Here is a 25,301-nt window from a genome sequence, read left to right on the forward strand (position 1 = left end):
GGGCTCAGGATTCTTTAAAGCTTTCATTAAAAAAAAAAAAAAAAAAAAAAGGCGCCAATTTATAGAAACGGATTACATGGTGGTTGCCAAGAGCTGGGGGTGAGTGAACGAGGTGATGTTGGTCAAGGGTACAAATTCTCAGTTGTAAGAAGTTTTGGGGATCTAATGTACAGGGCGGTGACTACAGTTAGTGGTACAGTATTGTATATTTGAGAGTTGCGGAGGACAGATCTTAAGCATTCTCCCCACGGACACACATGAGTCAAGTATGTTACCTAAGTGGGGTGATGGATATGTTAACTATCTTGATCTTGGTAACCATCGTACAGTGTATATGTATGTCACATCTCATCATGTTGGCTAGAGTTCCCCCACCTCCCAGGAGATAATATGTTTCTCGAGGAACGATCTGTCCCCCAAAGGTTGTTTCTCTGTTAAAACAGAGCCCCGGGGGGAAAAAATAAAATGGAGCTCTGGAAACACCTAAAGCCCAGTGAGGACAAAAGTGAGAGAGGAGATGTTTGTTGAAGCAGTCCATTTCCCCGAAAACTTCAAAGGAGCTCAGGCACTGGGGACTCCATCTGAATCTAACCAGGCAAGAAGGAGGTAGGAGGGAGCACCCCCTCCCCGCCAGCAACTGAGCACGTCCTGTAGGGCCCAGGCCTGGGCCCTCCACACCCCATTCCCTCTGCCTCGCCAGCCAGCCAGCACAGAAGTGCGCTCCAGGACTTTCTGGAACACATTTCATCATTCTAAGATGCAGCTAGTAAGACTCAGTACTCCGTGCTTTTCCGTGCTGGTACAACAGTTTGTGCTTAGGAGAGACTCAGGTCTCAGATGGTCTTTTATGCCCAATGAAATTGTATTGGGTTTTATCACCCTGACCTGAATTAATTAATTCTCTCAGCCAACATACATGTATATGACTGCCTAACCAAAAGAAATGGTACTTGTAAGCAAAAACGAATGACATGGGTCCTTATTTAATTTAGGAAGCTTCTAGCCCACTCAAAAGAGCCCTGTGACATTTTTTTCCTCAGGTCACCAGATTTTACCTATTATTTTGCTAATAGTCATTGTAACAAATTTATCAGACATTCTTCCAGGAAACTGAAAACTTGCCTTATATTTTTCAGCACGGACCTCATCCTAGAACTGGTACTGACCCTCAGAAGTTTGGGCATCCAAAGATCCTATTTTCTCTATTTGAGTAACACCTCATCACAGAAACGCCTAAATTATTATAGAAGAGTGGGCTCCCTGCTGGTCCAAGCACCTACATGTCCATTCAGTTCATGAAGAATCACCTCCATCCTTTAGTCTGCACCACTGATTTGGAAAAAGCCACACTGTATCTGCACATAAAAATTCGTGAGTAATGAAAGCTGCAGCCAGAGCCATTAGCGCAAAGGCCTGGAAGGGTCTATTACTAATGACCTGCTTAATTCAGGCTGTAGTGAGAGGGAAACTATATATATATTTTTTTCATCAAGGTCAGCTTTGCCCAAGTACCATCCAAAGTTTGGAAGCTACACATCTGTCCCTGAATCCCGGAGGTTAAATGCTAATGAAGTCAGAATATTTTAATTTAGGCATTTGCTTCCATCTTCTGCCCACCTTCTTATCTGTCTTAAACTCAGGCCACTTCTGATGGCCCAGCTGCCCTACCTCACCTGCTCCCAGCCCAGAAGACTGAGAGTTCCATGGTGGTACAACTCTTCAAAACTCACGGGTGGTCCCAGGGAGTGAGATAGTTCTCTGCCTCCGGAGGAGCTGGTTCTATTGAAGCCTGCACATGGGACACGCCAGCCAGCCTTTCAGCCCATCCACACGAAATCTGTGCCTCCGTAAAAGGTGCTGGGCATGGGGCCTGGCACATATTCAGCACCATGTGAATACCAGCTCCTAGCTGCCACCTCCTCTTCCTCATCCAACCAGCTCACATGTACCTGCCGGCTGCAGGATGCCCTGTAGACACCCGTGCTCTCAAGACCCACTTTCTCACCTTTGCGTTTTTCAGCAACACTTTCACATATATGGTCTCACGGGATCACTTCAAAAAGCCAACATCATCCTTGGTTTACACGACTCGGGCTCAGGAAAGCTAAGTGTCCGGCCCGAGAAGACTTAAATGGCCAAGTTCATTGTCACTTGACTTGAATTAGTAGCATTGCTGAGATGAGAATTTGGGTTTTCCTGGGGCCTCCCCTAGGGCGGGGACGAGAGAGGGCAGCAGGCATGGTCCTTTCTCCACAGAAGCCAAGGTGCTACCTGCTGATGGTTTTGGGAGTTTGCACCTGGCCAAACAGGCATCCGCTTCCCAAATTCCCCGAGCAGCACCGTGCTTCTTGGAAACATCAAGCAGGACACATGTACCTGGGGGAAGCAGATGCCCTGGGAGAGTGACTTGTGCAGAGGAGGATGTGTCCCAGGAGTGGGTCGGCATCGGTGACTATCATTACCCAGCCTGGGGCACGGCTGGGGTGACTGGGACCGTGGCTACTCCCTCAACATTAGCTCGAATCTCCACTCTTTCTTTAGTCCCTTTCTTATATTTTAAATTTGAAGCCCACTGCCACAGGCCGTGGGCCGGGGCGCGCAGGCTTTCCAGGAGTGGCGTGGGCACCAGCAGTGTCTTCCTCCTTCTCCCCACTCCAGGCCATTCTCCCAGCCTTGGGATCCGTTCCCACCGTTTCCTTCAGATCCTTCTTCCACTAGCAGAGAAGTACAAACACCTAATCTGAAAGCTTCCTCCTTTAAGCTATTCTATGCGCAAGCCGCAGGGGTTGGCATTTTAATAGCTGCACACAAGAAAGAGATCTGAAATACTCTAAGAAAATAACTGCACGTAGTCCTTTGTTTCTCCGCTCCTCCGTCCTCATCTCAGATGTGGCCACCAGAATTAAACACAATATTCTGGATGTCAAACTAAAACTCACAGCTTTGGTAAATATTAGGTGATTAAGCTATTTATAAAATCTATAATTTGAAAATCTGGCATTTCGGGTGCTATGATCATTCCCTCCCCGCGAAGACTAAGTGCTTAACCATGTGGAAGGCACTGCCAAGAACGGAAATGAATAAGGATGTTCACTTGTGAGTTTCAAGTCTTTCCACGTTGCCTGTGTGTGGAAATGAAGTCTCCCTGTGAAAAGCCAAGTGAGAGAGGAAGAGGGAGAAAAGCCCTTGCAAGCAAAGCGATTCCATTATGATCCTGAAGACGAGTCTCTCCCCCCACCCCCCCCATGAATCAGCATCACCGCCAACTACGTCCCTTAAGCGGGAAAATGCCCCATTCCGCAGGACGGGGGGCGGAGAGCGGGGCTTACCAGGAGGTCCACCATGTTGGGCTTGTTGTTCCTCAGCGTCTTCACCGCGTGGAAGACGTCCACCGTCCTCTGGTGCCGGAGCATCTCACAGACGATGCTGATGGCGCAGAATGTCCCACTACGGCCTCCCCCGTTCCTGTAGGAAGAGAAATCAGACAGTTGCGTTTGCCCTCACACTGCCTGCTCACGTGCCACCTGAGCCCTGGACAACAGGTCACGGTGAGGGCCTCAGAGGCCAGGGGAATGCTGCCCCCGGCCCGATTCTTTCAATTAGAGCAAACGGTGTTAATGAGCCTCAGTGCTGGGCCCGTGGGTCACCTCGTTGGAGGCGACGATCAACTGGCACGTTCTGCTCTCCTAGCTTGGCCTCCGCCCTGGATTATATAATCTGATATAGCATGCTATCAGTTTTTAGTCAAAGGGTCCATTCCAGAAAATTTCCAGTGATCAAACACCTCATCTAGTATCTGCCACCAAAACCAGTGATGAGTGTTGGTTATGTTCCAAGATGGACTTGGCCTTAAAAAAAATCCATTAGTGTTTCATTATTTATCTCTAAAACATAAGGGCTCTTTCTGATAAAACTTTTCATTTTGAGCTAATTTTAGATGTACAGAATCATTGCAAACACAGCGTGGTGAGTTCCCTGGCATACCCACCTCCCCGAGGCGAACATCTTATAGTCATAGTAAGTGACTGGAACCAGGAAATTAACACTGGTGCAGTAATAGTGTTAACTAAACTACAGGTCTTAGTCAAATGTCACCAGTCAAATGTCACCAATGTCCTTTTTTTGGTCCAGGATCCAATCCCAGACCCCGCTTTGCACTGACTTGTCCTGGCTCTTTAGTCTCCTCCATCTGGGACAGGTCCTCAGCCTTTCCTTGTTTTTCTTGACCTTGACACTTTTGAAGAGTACTGATCAGTTAATTTGTAGAATACAAAATATAGAATGTAGATGTAGAAAGTGGCCATGGTTTTAATCTATAAGTTCCTCTTTGCTCTTTTTCTCTTAGCAATTTATTTGTTGAAGTAATGGGGTCTTCTTTCCTGGAGAGAGCCCCACATCCTGGGTTGTTCTCATTCATTCCATTTCTGTGACTCATTTAGCATGTTTCTCTCTAATCCTTATTTCCTATATATTGGGAGTTAGCTCCACAGCTTCATAAGAATTACATGTTTTTAAAGACAAGGATACCTTACAAGTATACTTTCATTAGGAAGCCGGCACAAAATATCAAGTTGTCCCTTGTTTTGTGATTTTAAGATTGATCATTGTGTCAGAATGCCAGCTTGATCAGTTTATTATTAAGCCCCAAATCAGTTTTTTAAATAAAGCATAATGGAACTACAATTAAGCTCACAAATGGTAAGTATATATCTCAGTTAATTTCCAAATGCATGTGCCACATAACCACCATTCAGATCACGATGCAGACCATGATGAGCCCCCCCTAGGCCTCCCTCAGACTTCTTCCTCATCAATACCATCAGTAACTCAAAGATGAGCTCTGTTTTCATTTTTAGCGTCATAAATTTCTTTGGTCTGTTTTTGAATTTTGTATAAATGGAATCATTTGGTACATACTCTTTTGCATCTGGCTTATTTCACTTAATATTATCTGTGTGAGAATCATCCATCTTGTATCTATGGTTTGTTCTTTTTTTTTTTTTTTTAAGATTTTATTTGACAGAGAGAAAGACAGCCAGAGAGGGAACATAAGCAGGGGGAGTGGGAGAGGGAGAAGCAGGCTTCCCGCGGAGCAGGGAGCCTGATGCGGGGCTTGATCCCAGGCCCCTAGGATCATGACCTGAGCCGAAGGCAGACACCTAACGACTGAGCCACCCCGGCGCCCCTATGGTTTGTTCTTTTATATTGCTCACAATAATCCCATTGACTGGATATACTACTGTAAAATTTATCTATCTACCAGCTGAGGAATATTTGGGCTGTTTCTAGTTTTCAGTGTTATGAGTAAACCTGCTATAAAAATGTCTCCTGGTGCATATAGGACTCACTTCTGTAGTCATGTACCTGGGAGAGGAAGAGCTCAGAGAATATATTTATATTTAGCATTTGTTGTTGTTGTCAGACAGACCCTGTCTGTCTGTGGCAGTACCATATTTACTTCCTGTCAGCAGGTACGGGAGTTCCAGTTACTCTGCAGCTTCACCAACACTTGGTATTTTCATTTATTTGTTTGTCTTTTAAATTTCACCCATTCTGGTGAGTGTGTAGGGGGCATCTGATCCTGGTTTTAGTGTGTATTATCCTGAAAATGAATAATGCTGAGTACCTTTTCTGCATTTATGGGCCACGTACATCTTCTTTGTTTAAAAAATGAAGTTCTTGTCAAGTCTATTGCTCAAACAACTGGGTCGATCTTTTCTTGTTGGCTTGCAGTAGTTAGGCATTCTGGCCATTGAGTCCTTTGTCAAATGCACGTATCACAAAATTCTTTCCCCATTCTGTGTCTTGCTCTTTCACTCTCCTTCATGTCTTTTGATGAACAGAAGTGCTTAACTCTAATGAAATCCTATTTTTCAATATTTTCTTTTGTGGCTAGCGTTCTGTGTCTTGGGTGACATCATCTTTGGTTACCTCATGGTCATGAAGGTTTTCTCCTGGAGGCTTCATTGTCTTCCTTTTCACATTTGGGCCCATGATCCATCTGGAAATGATTTCTGTATGCAGCATGAGGAGGGAGACCAGGTGGGCGGGCTGTCTTTTCCTGCTGCCCGCCCTGCAGGAGGTGTGTTGCTATGGGGCCTTTGTTGTAAATCAGGTGAACTTGAGGTGTGGCTCCATTTCTGGATTTTCTCTTCTGCTCCATTAGCCTACTTTCTGTCTTCGCACTGATACCACACTGCTTTCCCCCCACCAGCTTTTCACCTGATGCTTTCAGCAGCTGTTGATTAACATTGTCTACATCCATTATCCTCATCAAGGGTTGCAAAATGGTGATCTCTTACTTCTATCCACTTCTTCTGGTTTTATGAGCTGGAAGACGTATAAAGAAAAAAAAACCCTATTTGCTCACCGTGAATGTACGTTTGGCTCAAGGAACCATTCCATTTACAGAACCTGGAGGCCTGTCTCTGGCAGGGACTGCTCCGCCACAACCATTAGGTGGCACTATGCTATGCTGAATATAATGTTCTTACCTCAGAAATGAACAGCAGAGAGCTTTTGTGGTTCCATGCATTCTTTCCTGGCCTATGTTGGAGGATACGAATTCAACCTAACTTTGTTTCTCACAACTAGAAAATCTTCAATTTAGACTTATATTTATAAATGTAGATTTATGTTTATTTTAGATTATATATATATATTTATAAATCTAAACAATAAACACTCTTACCAGACACAGGTCTCATGCCCACCCTGATGCCAAGAGAGCAAGAGGCAGCCCCATGGGAACCATGGGGACTTCAGAATTGGGGAAAATGTTTCCCAAGGAAAGATCAAGTTTCTTGTACCAGAAGAGGGGTGGGGTGCTGGGCTGGCAAGAGGGCAGAAACAACGGATGCACACCACTGTCCACTCTAGAGAACAGCCCACTGTAGACATCACATGGGATGGTAATGTAATGGCTTAGTTCTGGGGTCACAGCTGGGTCTTGGGAGAGTATAGTCGTGGTTGTCTATGAGGTACGGTGATTTAAGTGGTCTCTGTATCTTCCCCTCAGGCCTGTCCTGGTGCCTCAACTTCCCCCAGTGTGACTCAGTCCTTTGGGTTACAGCACTGGCCCTTGTTAGGAAGCTACCAATGAAAGGGGGGGGGGCACATGCATGCATCACATTCCTAGTTCCAGATGCTGGCAGACTCCAAACACAGAAATGGGTATTTGCAGAGTGTTTTTAGTTTTTTTCAAAAGACCTACCAGATACAGTACAAACCCTAACTAAAATGTCAATTTCCCTTGCTGGGACTCTATCAGCTCACACTGGTGACCCACCCCTCCGCCCCGGTTGTATTCTGATCAGAAGTGATATTGGCACTTAAGAGAAATAAAAATGGGGATGTGCACTGCTAATCTTCTTTGACACTTTCTTGGTAGAGATGTTTTTAATGAACTGGGTCTCTGAGAAGGAAGGGACGAGTAGTAAATGCTGAGGACAAAGGACTGGGGCCTCTGGTTGAGGCTAAGTGTGAATGGGTTCCTAAGACTCTTTTCAAGAGAATGTCAGTTTCTGTAGGACGAGACACTGCCACCTTTTGACTCCTGGGAGGCAGAGCAGAGTTCTAGGGTATCACAGACCCTCCTGGGCCCCTGGGTGGGTGGCATCGCGTGAGGCATGGGCACCAAGGGGAGAAATCCAGGTCCTTAGGCAAGCTTATCATTTTAACTAGGGTTGGTCTGCCCAGAGTTAAACCTTATTTTCCCTTCAACTTGGGAGAGATCTCACTGTGTGCTAATGAAACTCCACTGAAAAGAGACATAAGCTTATACTTGAAGTTCCACAAGTTCTCTAAACATCTTCCCTAACTGTCATGACTTTCTAATTGCTTGCTCCATTAAGCCAATCCCAGCTGGCTGATTAGCTACATATCATCACCAATGAGCAAATGCAGGTGAAAATGCTCTGAAAAGTGTGGCTGTCTCTATTCAGGGGCTCTCAACCTTAGCCACACATTGAAATAATCTAGGAGTTTGAAAAAACAACGATGTCTGGGGCCCACCCTCAGGGATTTTGATTTAATTGCTTTGGGTGTGGCCTGGGCATGGTTTTTGTTTTTTGTTGTTGTTGCTTTAAAAATCTCCCCAAATGACCCTCAATGTGCAGCCACAATTGGGAATCATTGCTCTGTAGCAGAGGTTTTCCCATTTGAGCGCCTTCTAGATCTTCTGGCCTACAGACCACACTTCGGAGATACTGGTTCTAACCAAATCTTCCCTATACATGTACTTTCCCAGGCAAAAACCAAGACACAAACAAACACAATTCTCTTAAAAGACAATTCCTTTGAAAGACAGTTCCTTTGAAACTTCTAACATGATTTCCTATAGGATCACCAACTAGTGTGATGGTAAAGATGCTATCACCAGCTTTGCCAAACCAGGAGAGGGTCCTGATTTGCAGCATTTGCTGATGTGGGTGATGTAAATGCTTCCACTGGGGATGACTTGGAGATACCAATGGTTTAAGAACCAGCTCAGAAAATTCCCCTAAACTTAACCCTTGGCTCTCAGGAGCTGGTAGGAGCCCAATGAACCCACTCAGGTGTTTTTTTTTTTGGGGGTGGGGGGAAGGACAATCACAAGGTCAGGGCTTATTTATATAGCAGTGATACCCCATCCGAATGCAAAATGTGCATATCTTGTTTTCTGCAAAGCAAACCAAATCCTTAACGAGGAGACAGATCATCTGCATTCACCCAGACCACTGATTTCATCTGCATTCACCCAGACCACTGATTTCGTCTCCATTCATAGAGAGACAAGGGGTAGTAAACCAGGGGGGACAGCAGAGCGTTGGCCTGGCCCTTCTGAGGTGCAGAGCTCCCCTTAGCACTTACAAGCAGTGCACAACTGTGCGGCCTTCACCACCGTTGTATTCTTCCTGCCACTTATCCACTTGGCGAATAAGCTTCAAGAAGGAGCGCTTGGATACCGGCGTGTCCCTGTACATGGGCCAGCCCAGGAACTGGAATTGCTGCACCATCCGATATCCATCTTGGGGCTAGAAGGAATCAGGCAACAATCAGGGAGTGGAAAGAAAACAGGCACTGTTTACTTGTGGAATACCAGCAGGCTGAGTCCACCTGCTTGGACTTCTCAGCAGAGTAGTACATTACTAAAAAAGAGGCCTGCCTATAAATACCGAAGGAAGCTTCCACTGGCCTGAAGACTTACGAGTTTTAATCCGGAGCTGTTATTAAAAAAAACAGGGGTTTTAAATGACAGGCCAGACAAATAAAAGTGAAGCAGAATGCTTACAGTTTTGCAAAAGCCAAGTGACAAATAACACACAACGTGAGCACTGACCACGTTGTGCAGTAAGGGGTAAAACGGGTTTCCTTTAATTGCAGGAATTTAAGGGTAAGAAATAAATTATAATCCAGAGACGTTTGTGAGCTCAGGTTACATGGCGTTTGTTGTGAGCACAACATGGGTTTGCATGTGGGAATCTTGCTAAGATGTCAGTGGTCAATTAATCTTTACCTACGATTGGAATTGAAGTATTCAAAGAAAGTGTTAGAAAAGTGGCAACAGTTTTAATCTGGCTGCAGCTAAATCACTTGGATCAAGTTTCCCGCGGCCTTTGGCACCTTTGACGTGGGTGATCGCTCTTACTCTCTGACACTTTCTTCCCCAGCTGTTCCTTTTCCACTCTCTGCCCTCTGTCTGGGCCTCCCTTTCTCCCAGACCTCTTGCTGATGGAAGCCCAGGCTCAGTGCTCGGGCCCCCTCTCTCTCTGACCTGATGAGCTCACTCAGTCTCATGGCTTTCAAGACTCCAGTAAGTCATCAGTTTACATCTCCAGGGTGGGCCTCTTCTGAGTTACCCCTCCATAGATCCAGGCCTACTTGATATGTCCGCTTAGGTTTTTAACAGTCATCTCAAACCCAGCCCGTTTCCTGGCCTTCTCTCCAATGCATGCCCTCAACCCCAAACAGTTCCATTATACCCACAGCCTTCCCTAACTCGATTAATGTCAATTCCATTGGTCCATTTCTCAGGACCTGCATCTTGAGACCCACCCCCTACTCCCTGGGTTCTAGCCTATTCCCAAATCCTGTTGGCTCTGTCATAAGAATATAACAGCGTCTCTGCCTCATGTACCTCCAACTGCTGCCACTGCATCCTCCTGTTGTCACTTCTCACTTGGATTATAATGGCCTCCTGACTGATCTGTTCTCAACCCAGAAGGTACAGTGCCCCTTTTTAATCATGTGATTCTTCTCTACTCAACCCTGTATCTGCTTCTCATTTCCTTTATAGCAAAAGCCCAAATCCTGGCAGTGGCCTGGAGGTCCTACACAGTCTCTGTCCCCTAACCCCCCAAACCTTGGCCACTTTCCCTTTAGGTAGACAACTCTATTAGCTACTCTCACCTTCACTTACTGTGCTCTAGCCACATCAGCCTTCTCACTGTTTCTGGACCTCACCAGAGAAGGCCCTACCTCAGGGCCTTTGTATTGACCATTGTTTCTGCCGGCAAAGCTGTCTCCATAGAGCGCTGCGTGGCTGCTCCCTCACTTCGATTGGGTCTTTGCTCACACGGACATCTAGTTAAGACAGGGACTTGTTCTCCCTTCTCTTCATGGTCTTAGTGCTTTTGACCTCCCCACTTTTTTCCTTAAAGCATTTATTGCTTCTAACATACTCTATCTATTATAATATCTGTTATATCTATTATTCATTGTCTGTTTTCTCCCATTAGAATGTGAGCTCCATGAGGTCAGGGAGCTTTGTTTTGTTCACAAACACCCAGAATGTATTCCAAACTTCTAACCAGTAGGGACTGACACAGAGCGGGCACTCTAGATGTTCGGTGAATGAGAAAATAATGAAACCAGAACATAAGTGACATTGGCTGTGATTCTTACTCTGGCTGCATTATAAATACGGAATATCCTGCTGATGATGTCTTCTTCTAAGTCAGCAGAAACAAATTCCACTTGGATGGGGCCATGTCTGTGAACTCCGTTCTCTGGCCAGTACTGCGGACACAACTGAATTCAAAACACAGAAACGTGAGGTTAATCATAGGAATAAATTGACTCCTGGGCACCTGGATGGCTCAGTCGTTAAGCGTCTGCCTTCGGCTGAGGTCATGATCCCAGGGTCCTGGGATCCAGCCCCACCATCGGGCTCCCTGCTCCGCAGGAAGCCTGCTTCTCCCTCTCCCACTCCCCCCTGCTTGTGTTCCCTCTCTCACTGTGTCTCTCTCTGTCAAATAAATAAAATCTTAAAAAAAAAAGGAAATAAATTGACTCCTAACGGTTTGGATGAGGTCACTATTGACATTCAGTAAGTCTTAATACTTCCTTGATTCACTTCATTTTCTTTCCTCTCTCTCTTTTCCTCCCAGCAAGTAGGCTTAAGGACTTTCTTGTTGGCTGATTCCTCAGCTCCACCTGTCTTTCTAGTACTTTTTTCTTCATTTCCTCAGAAAGCATCTTTAAGCCACGAGCCATTCTGCTTTCCAAGGAGGCCATGTGGATGCTGTTCAATGCATCCCTTTGTAAGATCCCTTCTGCATGCCTTTATCTGGCCCTGGGGAGATGCCACTGGCTGCCATTACAAGAGCTAAGATACCCAAGGATGGTGCACGTACCTACTGATACCCAAATCTCCATCCTCCCCCACGTGGGCTTGCTTTGTAATTTGTAATCACTTTTGGGAATAGGGCCATTCAGTGACAAGATACTGGTAACAGTGTTGGGTTGCATTTTCATGATCTGGTCCAAATCCTCCCAGCTGAGATCTAGGAAACCTGATGTAATAAGAGTAAATGCTTTGCTGTTTTGCCTGGAGGCAGTTTTAATTAAAATCACAATTTCAAGCGCCAAGTATTTTTGATACCGGGTAACCAGAACTTTGTGTGAACGTGATGCTGGAAAGGGTGGCTTATGAAAGAGGCACCTGTGTTTGCTACCACCCCACAGAAATACTAAACTTGCAGATAGGTGGGGAGAACCCCCAGGACTTTTCCTTCTCACAGACTTTTCCTAAAGCCCTGAGATGCTAATAGGCCTTTAAGGTCTGAAATTAAACTTCTTTTGGGACTTGGTATCCAATGATGTTTTTGGGAGTAGAGTTTAATTTTTATCTTTCTGATTTACCCAAGGGACAAATGGCTTGTGGGGGGCCAAGAGGGAATTACTTCATTATCTTATAACTGGTTTCTATCGGGCCAAGAGCAGATGAAAAACCTATCTCATTTTAAGCAGAATGATGTACCACAAAAGGCGAATCCACCTGTCGAATTTCCTTTTTTTATGACTTTTATTTTCCAAAGTATCTAAAATCTTACCGTCAAAGGTTGTAAAGGCTGATTTATATCCAAGATTGCAAGATAGTTTTCAGCCAACAGCGGGTCAACTGAAATGGCAATCTCTATTACACAGAAGTTGAAGGTTTGAACTTTACGATCAAGAATGAGAGCGTATTAACTAAGGGTACTTTTTATGTTAGCTAAGTCTATAGTATTTTAAAAAATTACATTTATTTATTTTAAAATAATGCTTCCATAAAAATTTCCCTTCCTTACCAGCACTTTCTGGTGACAAGTTCTAAGACTGCCTTGTCAAATGACAGCATGCTGATGTTTATTTTTTCTTGATACCCAAGTGTACCCACTGTGAAAATTAACAGGCATTATGACGGGAAGTCGAGATGGTAAGCCAAGTCCTAACATGCACATTTGAACTGTTCTGCCCACTTCCCTCCACACTGAGCTAGTTGTGCTTTCTGCTTGCTTTCTCAGTTCAAGCCCTGATTAAAGCTCGTCACTTACACCAGAGAAATATGAATGGCCTGGGCCAGCACGTGGTTCTTGGCACACTACATTCTGCACTCAGCCCAAGTAAGCTGTGTAGAAAATGGCTTCAATGGTGCATAACACGTCCATGAACCGGATCTATAAATACTTAAAATAGTTGAGTGCTGTTCTTGCACAACTGCAGAGACTTTAAGTTCAAATGCTCAGTTTAGTGTTCTCTAAATGATCGTGTCCCAGGAGCCTCTTTCTGTCACTCTGAAAATCAGCTCTGTCTGCTGAGTGGAATCGGACTCTTTGTCTCTCCTACCATGGTCGGCCAAGGCTTGGTTTGAATCCAGACAGTTCGGGTTTAGGATGCAGCTTTAGAATTCCAATACTGTTGTTCAAAAAGAACAAAATCACTAATGTCTGATCCACTGATATGAAAAAGGCAGTATATCACTACATTCCAGGATTCACATTAAGGGAAAGGGAATGATTCCGAAGAGGGAATTGTCCTCTAATGGTCTGTGGCTCAAGAATCTTGAATTAGTGAAATTTAACCCATGGCACCGTGAGTCAGAAAATCAGGATCCCTGGTGCTATTTTGAGTTGGGCCTTTGAAGTTCCCTGAACTGTGGTGTCTGCTTGTCTTTAAAAATGGCTGCAATCTCTCTTTCGGAGGGAATCAGTGCGGCAGACTTCTAAAATATTTAAGCTTCTTAAGCAAAAAGGACTAGATGAGGACAAGGGTTATCATTATTATCTCATTCACTAGCTTTCAGGCTAGAGCCTTAACAATATTATGTAGGATCTCAAACATAATTAAAAACATTACAGAACTGAAGTGAATGTCCATGGAATTTATGGCAGATTGATGACAATAAAATGGATTTTAGGAAGGAAAAATCTTGTCCAGGCTGGATGCTGAAACACTTCAGACCCCTTTTTTTTCTTTTTAAAACTTGTCTCTACCAGATAGAAAATTAATTCAGTTTCAGAACAAGTTTATTCTTAAAACACAAGAAGTCCACAGTTCCCATAATGCCCTCCTGTCATGGCGGTTAAGCATGCAGCCAGCGTCGCCATCCCCTAATGCAATAAATTCAGCTCCTAAAGGGCCACTGTGCCAATGCCTGTCGACAAGTCCCTTTAGGGGAATGTTTCTAACCCCATTACTAGTACCCAAGTCATCACAGCCCTATTCTTTCTCTTTTTATGTGTAAGGGCAGCAGCTGGGGGAAAGCCCCATTTATCATTCTGAGCTTGTCTTGTGTTCAAGTCCCGGTTTCATTTCTTTTTACTATCTTTACCAAAGAGTTGACAAAAGTAATCGTTGTCCCTTAAAATCACTTGCCGGTCTCCACTGTCACCCCAGCATGACCCTCTCCACCTGCAGGCTCCAGGTGAGCCGTGCTGGTTGGGCGAGGGGTTGCGTCAGGGGCTGCTCTGCTTTCTTCGGGGCTCCCTGGTTTGCTGGCTCTGTTTGGTGTAGGCGGTGCGACACCCTCATCCCACAGCTCTGACTCTACCCATTACCCTGTATCTCCCTTTAGTTTGTATTTCCATCCTTTGGGAACAGCCAATTTCTGACCCTGTCTTGCCTGTCACTTCCATCAGGTATGATGTCCATCCGTCTTTTTGGTTTCAGATTACTTTCGCCCCCCACCCCTAATTCCATCTGCTTTTTACATTTGCATTTCAACTCCGGCTCCCACTCGTCACCTGGCGTTTGTGACCTGGCACAGGGGCCTGCACTTCTTGATGCGCAAGCGGAACAAACCCAGAGTTGACCCTGGGCACGAGTCTCACCTGGGCAGGATCCACATCATTTAGCATAACCACAGATGTGCAGTGATAATCCAGGACCAGTCTCCAGAAATCTTTCACTGTGTTTGGCAAAGGATGCTGGGTGACTATAAAAGCCGAAGGCTGTTTATAGCTCTGCAAACACAAACAAGAAAGATCCAGATATACCCAGGGAAATGGAAAGGGAGGAAGCTTCAGTTATCTTGTACACATGGAAATCTGTGACACGGAACTCTGGGCACATTTAACTGCTGAATCCCAGCACTCCTGTCAACACCAAAACAGACTAAATATAGACTTATCTGCAGAATAATAATGATAAAGTCTTCTCACTTTGACACCCAGAAAACTTAATAAGTAGCTCTTACAAATTTTTTGATATATCTGCTAGAAAGGCAACATCAGCCTTACACGTAAGCATTTTAATGGAGAAAATGTAACTTTACAAAGTATGTACAATGAAAATACTTCTGCTTTTCCTAAAATTTGTTCGAGGGTCACTTCTATGGGTGACAGTGTTACTCATTCCTGCCACAGAAGGATACACATGCTTTTTACAGCTCTGGAGAACTTCAAGTAAATTTAGGTACCTTTTTACTGATACCACACCAACAGAATTCACGTTTCCATATTAGCCCTGAAAATATCCATTTACTTTTCCCATCAATCGAACAAGCAAACGTTCAGTTAGAAGTAAACAGACTGACACGAAGTAATGAGTTGTGTGCTATCTGTCCCGACAGACCATTTTTCCCCCCATGTTAATTACTGCCTAAATGAGGACAGGGGATGAAAATAATGCTGCGAACCATATTATCCCACTTCTCTGCTTTAGTGACTTAATAGCTGTTCTCGCTCACTGGCCAGCGCGTTGAAAATTTCAGCGCTCACAGAGTACCCGGGACATGTTTCATTTATCAATACTTTCCGACTGGTGGTCTCCGGGAGACCGAGATTGTCGGCCTGGACGCAGAAATGTACGTGGAATCGGAAATGCGCTTTGTGGGGACGATGGTTTGCGTCTTAAGAAAAGGAACAGACAAGGGCCGGGGAGCGGAAGGAGAAGCCCCATCTTCCCGGCTGCGGCCCACGAGGAAGGTCTTCCCGGTTCCTCCAGGGCAGGGCGAGCGGGCGGACTTACGTCCATGAGGGCGGCGTTGATGTAGTTGCTACTCTCCCCGTCGATGGTGATGAGGAAGGGCAGGCAGCGGTCCGGCGGCAGGACGTCCATGCAGCGGTTCTTCTCGTGGTTCCGGGGCAGCAGCGCGATGCTGCAGTCTTCCACGCGCAGGGTGGGCGTCACCATGTTCAGGGTCTACAGGACAAGACGCAGACACGCGGGCGAGAGCACGCTGCGCGCCGCCCCATCTCACCTTCACGCTTGGGCAGCTCTGAGTGTCCTCAGCCGACGACCGGGTGCTCCCCGCCCCCACCTCCGCCTGCTCCCCCTCCCTACCCGGTGCCCTTTTCTCCTCCGTGGATTTCGTCCACAGATGGTGCCCATCAGATATAAGGGCCACCTTGGATCTGGAGGATTGGATTACGTGCCATCTGGTCTGACGAGGGCTGGACATCCGGGTGCGTGGGAGGAAGAGGTTGGCTACAGTATGACGTAGAGTCAGGTACACTTAGACCCACCGCCCAGCTAGTACGGTGAGGGCACCTTGCTTGGTCTGGCTGCGCCCATGTTACACTGTAGGACTGCCTGGTGTCTGCCTGCAAGGGGCCTTAGGGGCTCTGCTAGACCAGCTGTTCTCAACCAGGTCCCTTTGCTCCCAGGGGCCCTGGCAATGTCTGCACACAGTTTTGACTGTCACTGCTAGTGTGGCGGAGGTCTCCTGGCATCCAGGAAGTAGAAGCCAGGGGGTGCTGCTAAACATCCTACAGGACAGCATCCACAGCCAAGAGTTATCCAGCCCAAAATGTTGGTAATGCTGAGGTTGACAAGCTCTGTGTTGCCTCAGGGGTTCCAGAGCTGACTTCGAGAGACTTCTGAAGAAAGCCAGCTCCCTCTCCCTCTCGCATGACTTACCCGGAACTCCTCTTTAATCTGGCTGGAGTTAGTCTGTGGATCCAGTTTGTTCATGTCATAATACAGAGACCTAACTTGGGAAGCAGGGACCGAGGTGTCACCACAAAGACAGGCTTCCAGGATGGCATCATGGATAAACACATACTGCTCCTGGAGAAGCAGAGGGGATCAGTTAGTGATAGAGAAACCAGGTGCACTGGGAGAACGAGAGAAGGGAAGACAGCCCCCTGCAGACAAGATAATGGGACAGTGGCCCTTCATGGACAATCCATTCTCGCCACAGCGAAACCAGGTGTAAGGACCTGACCGCTGGGAGGTGGGGATCCCGCTACCGGTAGTGCTGATGCCCCCGTGGGATGGCTGGCACGTCTCCTGACTGGCCCCAGGTGGCGCACGACAGGAGGAAGAGACACGGGCTCAACGCAGAGAAGCTTGACACAGATAGATGAAAACCACTCAGACACTGATAAATCCCAGAGCAAGCACTGTCATCTACATAGCTGCGGCTTAACTACCTATGTAATTCTGAGCCCACGAGTTTGGGACTCAATATTCCAGGTGAGGAGAGGAGCACAATCTCATCTCTCTGTCCTGAAAAGAGGCATTTGCTAACCAAGTCAACCAGTGCAGAGAACGTCCAGGGAAACTTGACATCCCTATGAAAATAAATATTTCCAAGCACTTAGAACTGCTTCTTTTGAAACATTAATGTGGAAAGAGGGCCCAAAAGTCCTTCTGTGTCCAGAGAAGAGCTCTTATATGTAAGCACTAGTCCGCAGCTTACAAAAGGGCCCTCTCATTCTAAAATGGCACAGATTTTCACTACAATCAATCAGTGAAGTTTTACCATATTTATTATTGATCTTTAATTACATGAGATGCAAAAAGAGTCTCATTACTTTTTACTTTAATTTCTACAAATTATGAGGGCTCTTAATTCTCAAAAACAGCCCAGTCCTAGTAACACCTCAGACACAGAGCAAGTGGGAAAGGGGATGTGGCAACATTTGACTGGCTGTAAAATACATTAAAAAATACATTACTATCATTATCATCTTTAAAGCAAAGAATCCCTACTCTAGAGAAAAAAGAAGATGAAAGCATTTAGAATTTCTGCTATTTTTATTTAGGTTATTTGAAAATGGAATTAGGTTTTTGTAAACTTGAAACTAGTGGCTTTTGTAAACTTGAATGCAAAATCTAAATGGAAGGGATTCTTATTTATTCTTCATTCTGCTTTTTTTTTTAAGATTTTATTTATTTATTTCAGAGAGAGAGAGCACGTGTGCCTGAGCATGAGTGGGGGGGAGGGGCAGAGGAAGAGGAAGCAGATTCCCCACCGAGCAGGGAACCTGACCCAAGGGGGGCTTGATCCCAGGACCCTGAGGTTATGACCTGAGCCGAAGGCAGATGCTTAACCAACTGAGCCACCCAGGTGCCCCTTCATTCTGCTTTATGAATCATTTTTTTCCTAGGTGGTGGGTATAATGCCTACTTAAAACAAGCAAACATTAAGTAAAAGTATGAAGTTCCTCGGGGCAGGATGTAATTTTTTTTCCCTCAAACACTTAAATTCCTGACACATTTTGAATTCTAATTTATAGAAGTACTAGTCAGTATGGAGTATTTATACAAAATGCGCAAATTCCCATGATGCCAAGCCAATGGGCAGAATTTGGAATAAAGTGTACAGAGATTAGCCTTAAGCCACTTGGCAAACACCTGGCTATTTTCAGGAGTCGTCTTGTTCTGGTTACTAGCTAGTTTAAAAGACATAAAAAAAAAAAAATAGTACTGAATCCCTGGAAGCTTAATATAGAGACTCTACTGGGGCCCTTGATACAGAAGCATGGGCAAATTTAGGCTCCTGGCTACAGATTCCATTACCTGGGAGACTCCTGGTCTTTTTTGTTTATGAAAGGAGAAGAAAAAGAAGGAAGGGAGGGAAGGTGGGAGGAAGAAGGAAAGAGAGATGCCAGGTTTATCACTTTTTCTTCTGGGGAGTTTTGAAGACAGAATTGTCAGTGTTTCTTCCCCACTTGGCTGTGGGATATGGGGCGCGGGGGTATGGGGGACCAAGACCGAGGATGGGCGGAGAGCAGCAGTACCTCTGTCTGCACCATGTTCACCCTCCGTGACCGCAGCTCCCGCACGCAGTTATAGATGTCAACCACGCCTTCCCTTTCTGCCATGTCCAACATGATATCGATCACGATGAAACAGCCGGTCCTCCCTGCACCAGCACTGGGTGGAAAGAGGGCCCTGTCAGCTGCGGAAAAAGGACCCCTGTGCTTCTCCTTCTTTTACATCTTTGCTATGGTGAGAGTCATACCGCATAAAAGGAACCATTTTGAAGTGTACAGCTCAGTGGCATTTAGGACCTTCACAATGTTGTGCAACCATCACCTCTATCGAGTTCCAAAACACTGTCATCACCCCAAAGGAGCTCCCCTGGACCCCCTGCCCACTGAGAGGCTTCGTTTGAGAGGCTCCAGGCACTCTGCTTACCTGCAGTGCACCACCAACGGGCCTGCGTTGGGCGGGCTCTTGGATTTGACCTGCCGGACGAACCCCAGCAGCCCTGTGGCATGATAGGGTACCCCGTGATCCGGCCAGCCAGTGAAGTGAAACTGTCTGATCTCGCGGATTTCGTGAACACCTCTCTGCCATCGGTTGGTCAGCAGGTCAAGGAAGAGAACAAAGGAAAATAAATGATAGCAACCAGGAGAATGTCAAGTACCCCTAAGCAGTCAGTAAGCCTAGGGCTAGGAAGCTATGCATTGCTGGGAAGAAGGTCATTCTTAGATTTAACACACACTTGGGAAGCCTTATTCCAGGTAGGAAGATGTTGGTGGGGGTGCAAGGGAGGTGATGTTTGGGGAAAATGCTAATTTGCAGGTGCAACTGCAGCAAATGCATCTCTGATTCCTCGAAATTCCTTTCCACAAAGCAGGCTCTATTAACAGTTTGTGTGTCACTTAGAGCCTGTGCTGTGAAGTGCAAGTCCACAGAGAGAGAGGCACAGAACAGGGACCTGAAGTAATTCAAAGGTGTTTGTGGGCTTGAGACCAGCTACTGAAATGCAGGAGCCTAGTTTAGCTCTTTTGTATCCTGGTACCTTTTTGTACCAGGTACTCGAGCAGAGCGCATGCTGTGGGTGCAGAGAACGTCCCTGGAAGAATGAATGAGGATCACTTTCCAACTAGATAGGCCAGAGAAGGAATTTTCATTTGCACCTCGAGTTTGTTAGGCTTCTCTAATTTGGGTAAACATTTACTCCATTCACCCAATCACCAACCATCAGAGTGAATGCAATGCTTTAGGCATGACTCCAGATGCTAGGGTCACAGAGGTATGAAGACAGTGTTTCCTGTCTTCAAGTGGCCATAATGGTCGGCCTCTGGCAAATAGCCAGGGCCGCAAATGTATCATGTATAAATGTATACCATGGAAATCAAGAGGCATTTTTCCTGGAATTCTATGTTAGATCAGTAACATGCCTCCCTCCTAAACTGAATGGAAGACAGAAGGAAAAAGACTTTTGAAGAATTTTTTTTTTTAATTTACTCTTGTTTTGAAAATAGTTGATTTATAGCCATCAATTTTTTTTTCTAACTATGAACCTATGTGTCAAGGCTGTGTTGTAAAACAGAAAGCTGTTTTGAAGAAAACATTACTTCCAGAATCAAGGCTGGTTTGTAAACCTGGGATCAAATTTGACTTTCTCCTTTGTCTTATTTGGTGACCACTTACTGAATACCACCTCTGTGTTGGGCCCTGAGTTTGGTTTTATTTTATCTTAATGTTAAATACCCACTAACCTTGTCACATTCACCATTGGTCATTGTTCATACAAACTTAGTAAGCAAAGAAGAAATTCAGAATTTTTTTAAAGAAACTCAGAATTTTAATGTGCCTAGAAAGACTAGAAAATGCACACAATTACAGATTTTAAGGTAAGACTTGTATGCTGTCAAGGTGTTAATATGTTTTAGTTTAATAACCCACAAATGCTGAAGCTTTATTTCTCTTTGAAATTCATGCTATTCTTTAATGGAGTTTAAGCATTAAGGAATTAAACCATCAGGGATTCAGATATGACAAACCACACTGTCGTCTAGTCTACTAAATATGTTCTGTGACTCCAGAGTAATTCTACTCGGTGGTTAGGAGCCCACATCTCTTATCACTTAAACCATGTTAACATCTTGGCCAGGCCCAAAGTCTCCACCAGAAGACAAATGGTTGAGCCTGTATCACCCTACAGCCCACTAGAGAGCCCCCCTGAGCTTTACATATGATGACTGGGGCAGGGGTGGCTCCATGAAGTGGGAAAGCCTATAATAAATATTTATTTATTCCCAAGAGGACCAAAGGGTATTTGTTTCTCCCATATACTGTTGTTGCTTTTTTTTTTTAATTTTAATTTTTTGAGATCTTTGCTTCCTAGCTTTGCTAGATTTTATCTCCAGCATCCTCCCAAATCCGGAACTCCAGCCATCAGGAGATGGGCCCCCAACTGATCTCTCTTAAGACTCATTTTCTGAGCAAGGTAAATGTCAGTTTGTGGCATGCAGAAAATGTTTTCCTAAAATAAGCCTGTACCATCTAAATATGTTCGCTGTTGACAAGATTAGCAAAGGCAATTGCTTTTGAGCCAACTCTCATTCTTGTTCGTCAATGTGGCAATTTCTCCTTTTGCTGTTCTGTAATATATTTTGGGGGAAAATCATCCTGTGATCACTGATTGCAGCCCAAATATCCCAACTGGATATCAACTATATATTTTATTTCCTTTTCATTGTAACAAGTATTAATGCTACATAAAAAGGAGATATTTACTTCATTTTTCCATGTAAATACAATAGGAAGGAAGAAGCCAAGATAATAGTGCCCAGCTCAAAGTGGGTGCTTAATTAAATATTCGTGGAATGAATCAATCACCAACTACAGGTTCTGCCCTTATTGGAATATGGGACCATATTCCCACTGCCTTCTCTGAGGCACCTCCTGTGGAGAGAGATTTTGGTGGCCATTGTCAACTTCCTTTCTGCTATGACAGTCAGGGATCAATTCACCAGGAAGCCTAGGTCCATGGAGACCTTTTGAGCTCCACCCCCCACCTCCCCAACCCCCTACCCCCCTGCCCCAACACGTGTGATGGCAACTTTGTTATTTAAAATCATTTGCAGGAGAAAGGAAAGATGACAATCCCATGCAAAACAAGAACTCATCAGTTTCAAATTGCAATGTGTCTGCTTGTTTTGCAGAGTAGAGCCCAAATCTATTTTTCACCTTGGGTCCCTTGATGCAACATACTCTCAAAATAGAATCAGAATTGCAGGCCTCTCAAAGTATATACTTGACTGTTGTTTTTTTTTTTTTCTTTTCTCTTCTAATGAGAAAGTTTAAAACCTACAAGAAGTGAGCCACGGAAGTACTAATGATTTGTTTTCCTTAAAGATTTCAATTGCCCAGTTAGAAAATCACTAACATGTCATTTTGATTTCTCCAAAATCCTTAATAAGCTCCTCATCCTTCCCTTCCTTCCACCGACTCTTTGCTGGTTGTCTGAGGACTAAAATAACTTGAGTGTTTCAGAAACATTTCTGTGCAGCTGGGAATATAGGGGAGTACAATAAGAGGTTAAAAAAAGAGCAAAGAAACAAACCAACTCTTCCTTTAGCAACAGAGATGCATTTTCAGCTTATTAGAGAGCTGACTATTTGTTCAAAGAACTCCACGTTTAAGTGATGGCTTTGGATGATTTTCTTTTTTTAAAGAAAAAAAATATTGAGGGTCTTTTATCACTATCTGTTTTAATGCAGTTATTCATGAGTGCTCTTGCCAAGAGCCATACAAAAATTCTCCACATTTTTTTTCCAATCCTGCCTAAGAAGGGGAAAAAAAAAAAAAGACATCAAAGTGTGAGGTTCAGAACTTGAAGAACTGAGTCAACCAGAACTCCACATTCTTTGAAGTCTCCAAGCCTCTTGCCTACTTATTAAAAAAGACAGGCTGAGGAAAAAAAAATGCTAAACAGTATGAGAAACAGATTAAAATAAACTGAAGTCTTTTCAGCCTTGTGATTCTATGACAAATATGGATTTGAAAACCGGGATAGGTCGTTCGAAACATAGCGTCAATTAGCCAAAAAGCAGAGGCCACCATCTCCTTGATTTTCCAAAACTGGTCTTGTTAATCCAAAAAGTGCATTTATATGTGAGGAAAATTAGAGAGGAAGGCCAAGAGCCAACCGCCCGGCAGTGTGCTTATAACTCAGGTCCTCCAAGGTGACTTGCTGTTACTGAATGAGGGCAAGCTTTCACCACACCCGTCTGCGACAGAACTGTTACATCCGGTGCAGGGAGCAGCTATGGGGAATCAGCTCTTGATGGAAAAGTCTGTGGACCTCCGAGACAAAAACTGTGTGTCCCCTTCGTCAAAGATGAGGATTGGAAGGCAGAGTGTTTCTCCCCACAGCCTACCTGTGCCACTTCTCTGGATGGACTGCAGTATGCTTCACTTCCGGCCCCTCCCTATGTCAGCAGAAAGAGGGGGAATAAGGAAATTCCCTGTTATGCCCTACAGAGCTTCCCAGAGAAGAGGCCCTATCCATGCACATGGGATGAGACAGCATAGAGCCATATAGCACAGCATTCACGACCCAACACCAGCAAGTACAAAGGCTAAAACCAGTATGAGAGTGAGGATGAATGAAAGGACCGGTTCATGCAAGAGTGTCCCGTGTCTACTTATGTTTCCAGGTAGGTCGCTTCCCCCTGCAAAATCCATCAGGCCACAGGAAACCATAGGCCTGAAAAGCCTCAAGGGAGAAGGGGGATTCCAGGAGGGGTTAGGACCTGGGTCTCAGCACTGATACTAACTCACCACTGGGAAACCCATGTGGACATACGGTATGAAGGACATTTATCAAACTGTGAACAAAGAAAGAGAGATGGGCTGAACAATGCCAACCAGGTTAAACAGAAAAGGGAAAGAGACAGATTGGCCTTATCTTTTGATTTTGTAGCCACATACAGATTCCTATGAAATGGGAATGACTCGCTTCAAAGATGGAACTGAGCTATTAGAGAATCGGAGGCAAGATGCAATGTTGAGGCATCACTAGACAGAGCCCACCTGCATTCAGGTGTGACCACACAGAAACTATCCCAGGGAAGTTAATGAGGCTAGTCCTACTAACACCTGACCATAGTTTTTCAAAGTAGGGTGAAACTTACCTTTTCGACAGCGAATGTTCTTATCACATATTCTGCCAGTAGTTCTGTTTCTATTAGGGTGACCTTAATGTCTTTATATATCTCTGTGTCATCTGGCCAGTACTTGCAGCATTTGACCTGCAGAAAACACAAAGGGAATGAAGGAGTTAGGGTGTTTTTTGGTTTTGTTTTGTTTTCTCTTTTGGAGCTCCCCAAATGATGGGTGACGGTGTGATTTAGAGGATAAAAATTGCACACAAAAACAGAAGTTAAGCTGTACACTTAAGAACGAGGTTAATTTTTAGATCACTTGTGTTTCTTTTCTCACCCCAGAAGAGAACAAAATTTGAGTTCTAAGAGTAGTAGAGCCTAGGAAAATCATCTGAAGTTAACAAGTTGTCTTTCTACTGCAAATATCCCAGTTAACTGTGACCATTCATTTCCTGTTTATCTCTATTCAGGGAAGGGCCTGGACAAATAAACGATAAAAGGTAGTTTACAACATTTAGCTCCTCTGAATTTAAAATTCCTTCTAGGTCAGAAGTTGCCTAAACATTTTGAGGAGGCATGAGCAGGAAATCCAAGCCGACAGTCAAGCTGAGAGATTCTTTTCTGAAGAAGGAAGTCACTATGTGGTTTTCCCAAGTGAAAATGACACATTCATTTTAATCTAAGTAAATTCTATATACAAAACTTGGTAAAATATGAGCAGTCTTTCCATATTACCAGAAGCCTCAAATCTAAAGATTTTTGAGGTGGAAGAAATTTGTTTAGACTTAGCCCCTTCTGGCAAACTGCTTTTTTTTGTCCTGTAGCTCTTCCAGACTTCAGTGAAAGCCTAGAGGGAGGGATGAAGAGGAGGAGGCCTGGCCGGGCCAACATGGCCGCCCCCAGGGCTCTCTCCTTAGTCTCCACTCTTCTGTGCTGAATTTCTGACAGCTCTATCCACTCCCGTTGCCGCTCCTCTGTGGATGACTTCTGTACCTCTGGCCCCGTTTCTCCAAGTGCTGAATTCAATTTCTGCCTCGTTCTGTGGGCATTTCCTGTGGAGATCCTTCCAGCACCACAAAGACAATACCTCTAAAAGAGAATCATTGGTCCCCCATCAACTGCCCTTGGCTGACTCCCTATGTCAATGACACCATGAGTTTTGCAGGTATCCAGGCACACAATCTGCCGATTCCTTCTCTCCGAAACCAATTGCCAAGTCTAAGATTATTTTTGAATGATGTCTCAAATATGTTTTCCAACTTTTTATTCCCTCTGTCACAATCTTAGTTCAGGCTCTGGTACTTCCTGTGTGGGCACTGTCCCCATACCAACCCAGAAGAACCCTTCCAAAGTGTAATGCCAGTAGCATTCACTTGCCCTGCTTAAGAAGCTTCTATTTCCAACTATTACCTGTGAAAATTAAATAGAAATTCAATTTGGCTCAGCATGCATTTATCTGGCCACAACTACCATTTTTTGCTCTAT

The 25,301-nt window shown here is 44.8% G+C and overlaps 1 protein-coding gene across 7 annotated transcripts in view; it reads right to left on the bottom strand.

Moving 5' to 3' along the window:
• Window positions 1–25,301, bottom strand: part of PTPRM (protein tyrosine phosphatase receptor type M) — an 824,645-nt gene that overhangs the window by 5,484 nt on the left and 793,860 nt on the right. For 4 of the 7 annotated variants that reach the window (XM_027575437.2, XM_027575439.2, XM_027575440.2 and 1 more), the window contains 9 exons: window positions 23,847–23,963; window positions 19,111–19,265; window positions 18,711–18,846; window positions 16,603–16,752; window positions 15,712–15,885; window positions 14,574–14,705; window positions 10,885–11,010; window positions 8,851–9,014; window positions 3,330–3,465 (listed from right to left, as the gene is read on the bottom strand). In XM_027575437.2, the coding sequence (XP_027431238.1) occupies window positions 3,330–3,465; window positions 8,851–9,014; window positions 10,885–11,010; window positions 14,574–14,705; window positions 15,712–15,885; window positions 16,603–16,752; window positions 18,711–18,846; window positions 19,111–19,265; window positions 23,847–23,963 (1,290 nt within the window). Of the gene's footprint in view, window positions 1–3,329; window positions 3,466–8,850; window positions 9,015–10,884; window positions 11,011–14,573; window positions 14,706–15,711; window positions 15,886–16,602; window positions 16,753–18,710; window positions 18,847–19,110; window positions 19,266–23,090; window positions 23,142–23,846; window positions 23,964–25,301 lie in introns of all 7 variants that reach the window. The other 3 variants (XM_027575435.2, XM_027575436.2, XM_027575438.2) reach the window with 1 other exon arrangement.

The sequence above is a fragment of the Zalophus californianus genome, chromosome 14, assembly GCF_009762305.2.
Source record: "Zalophus californianus isolate mZalCal1 chromosome 14, mZalCal1.pri.v2, whole genome shotgun sequence".
NCBI lineage: Eukaryota > Metazoa > Chordata > Mammalia > Carnivora > Otariidae > Zalophus > Zalophus californianus.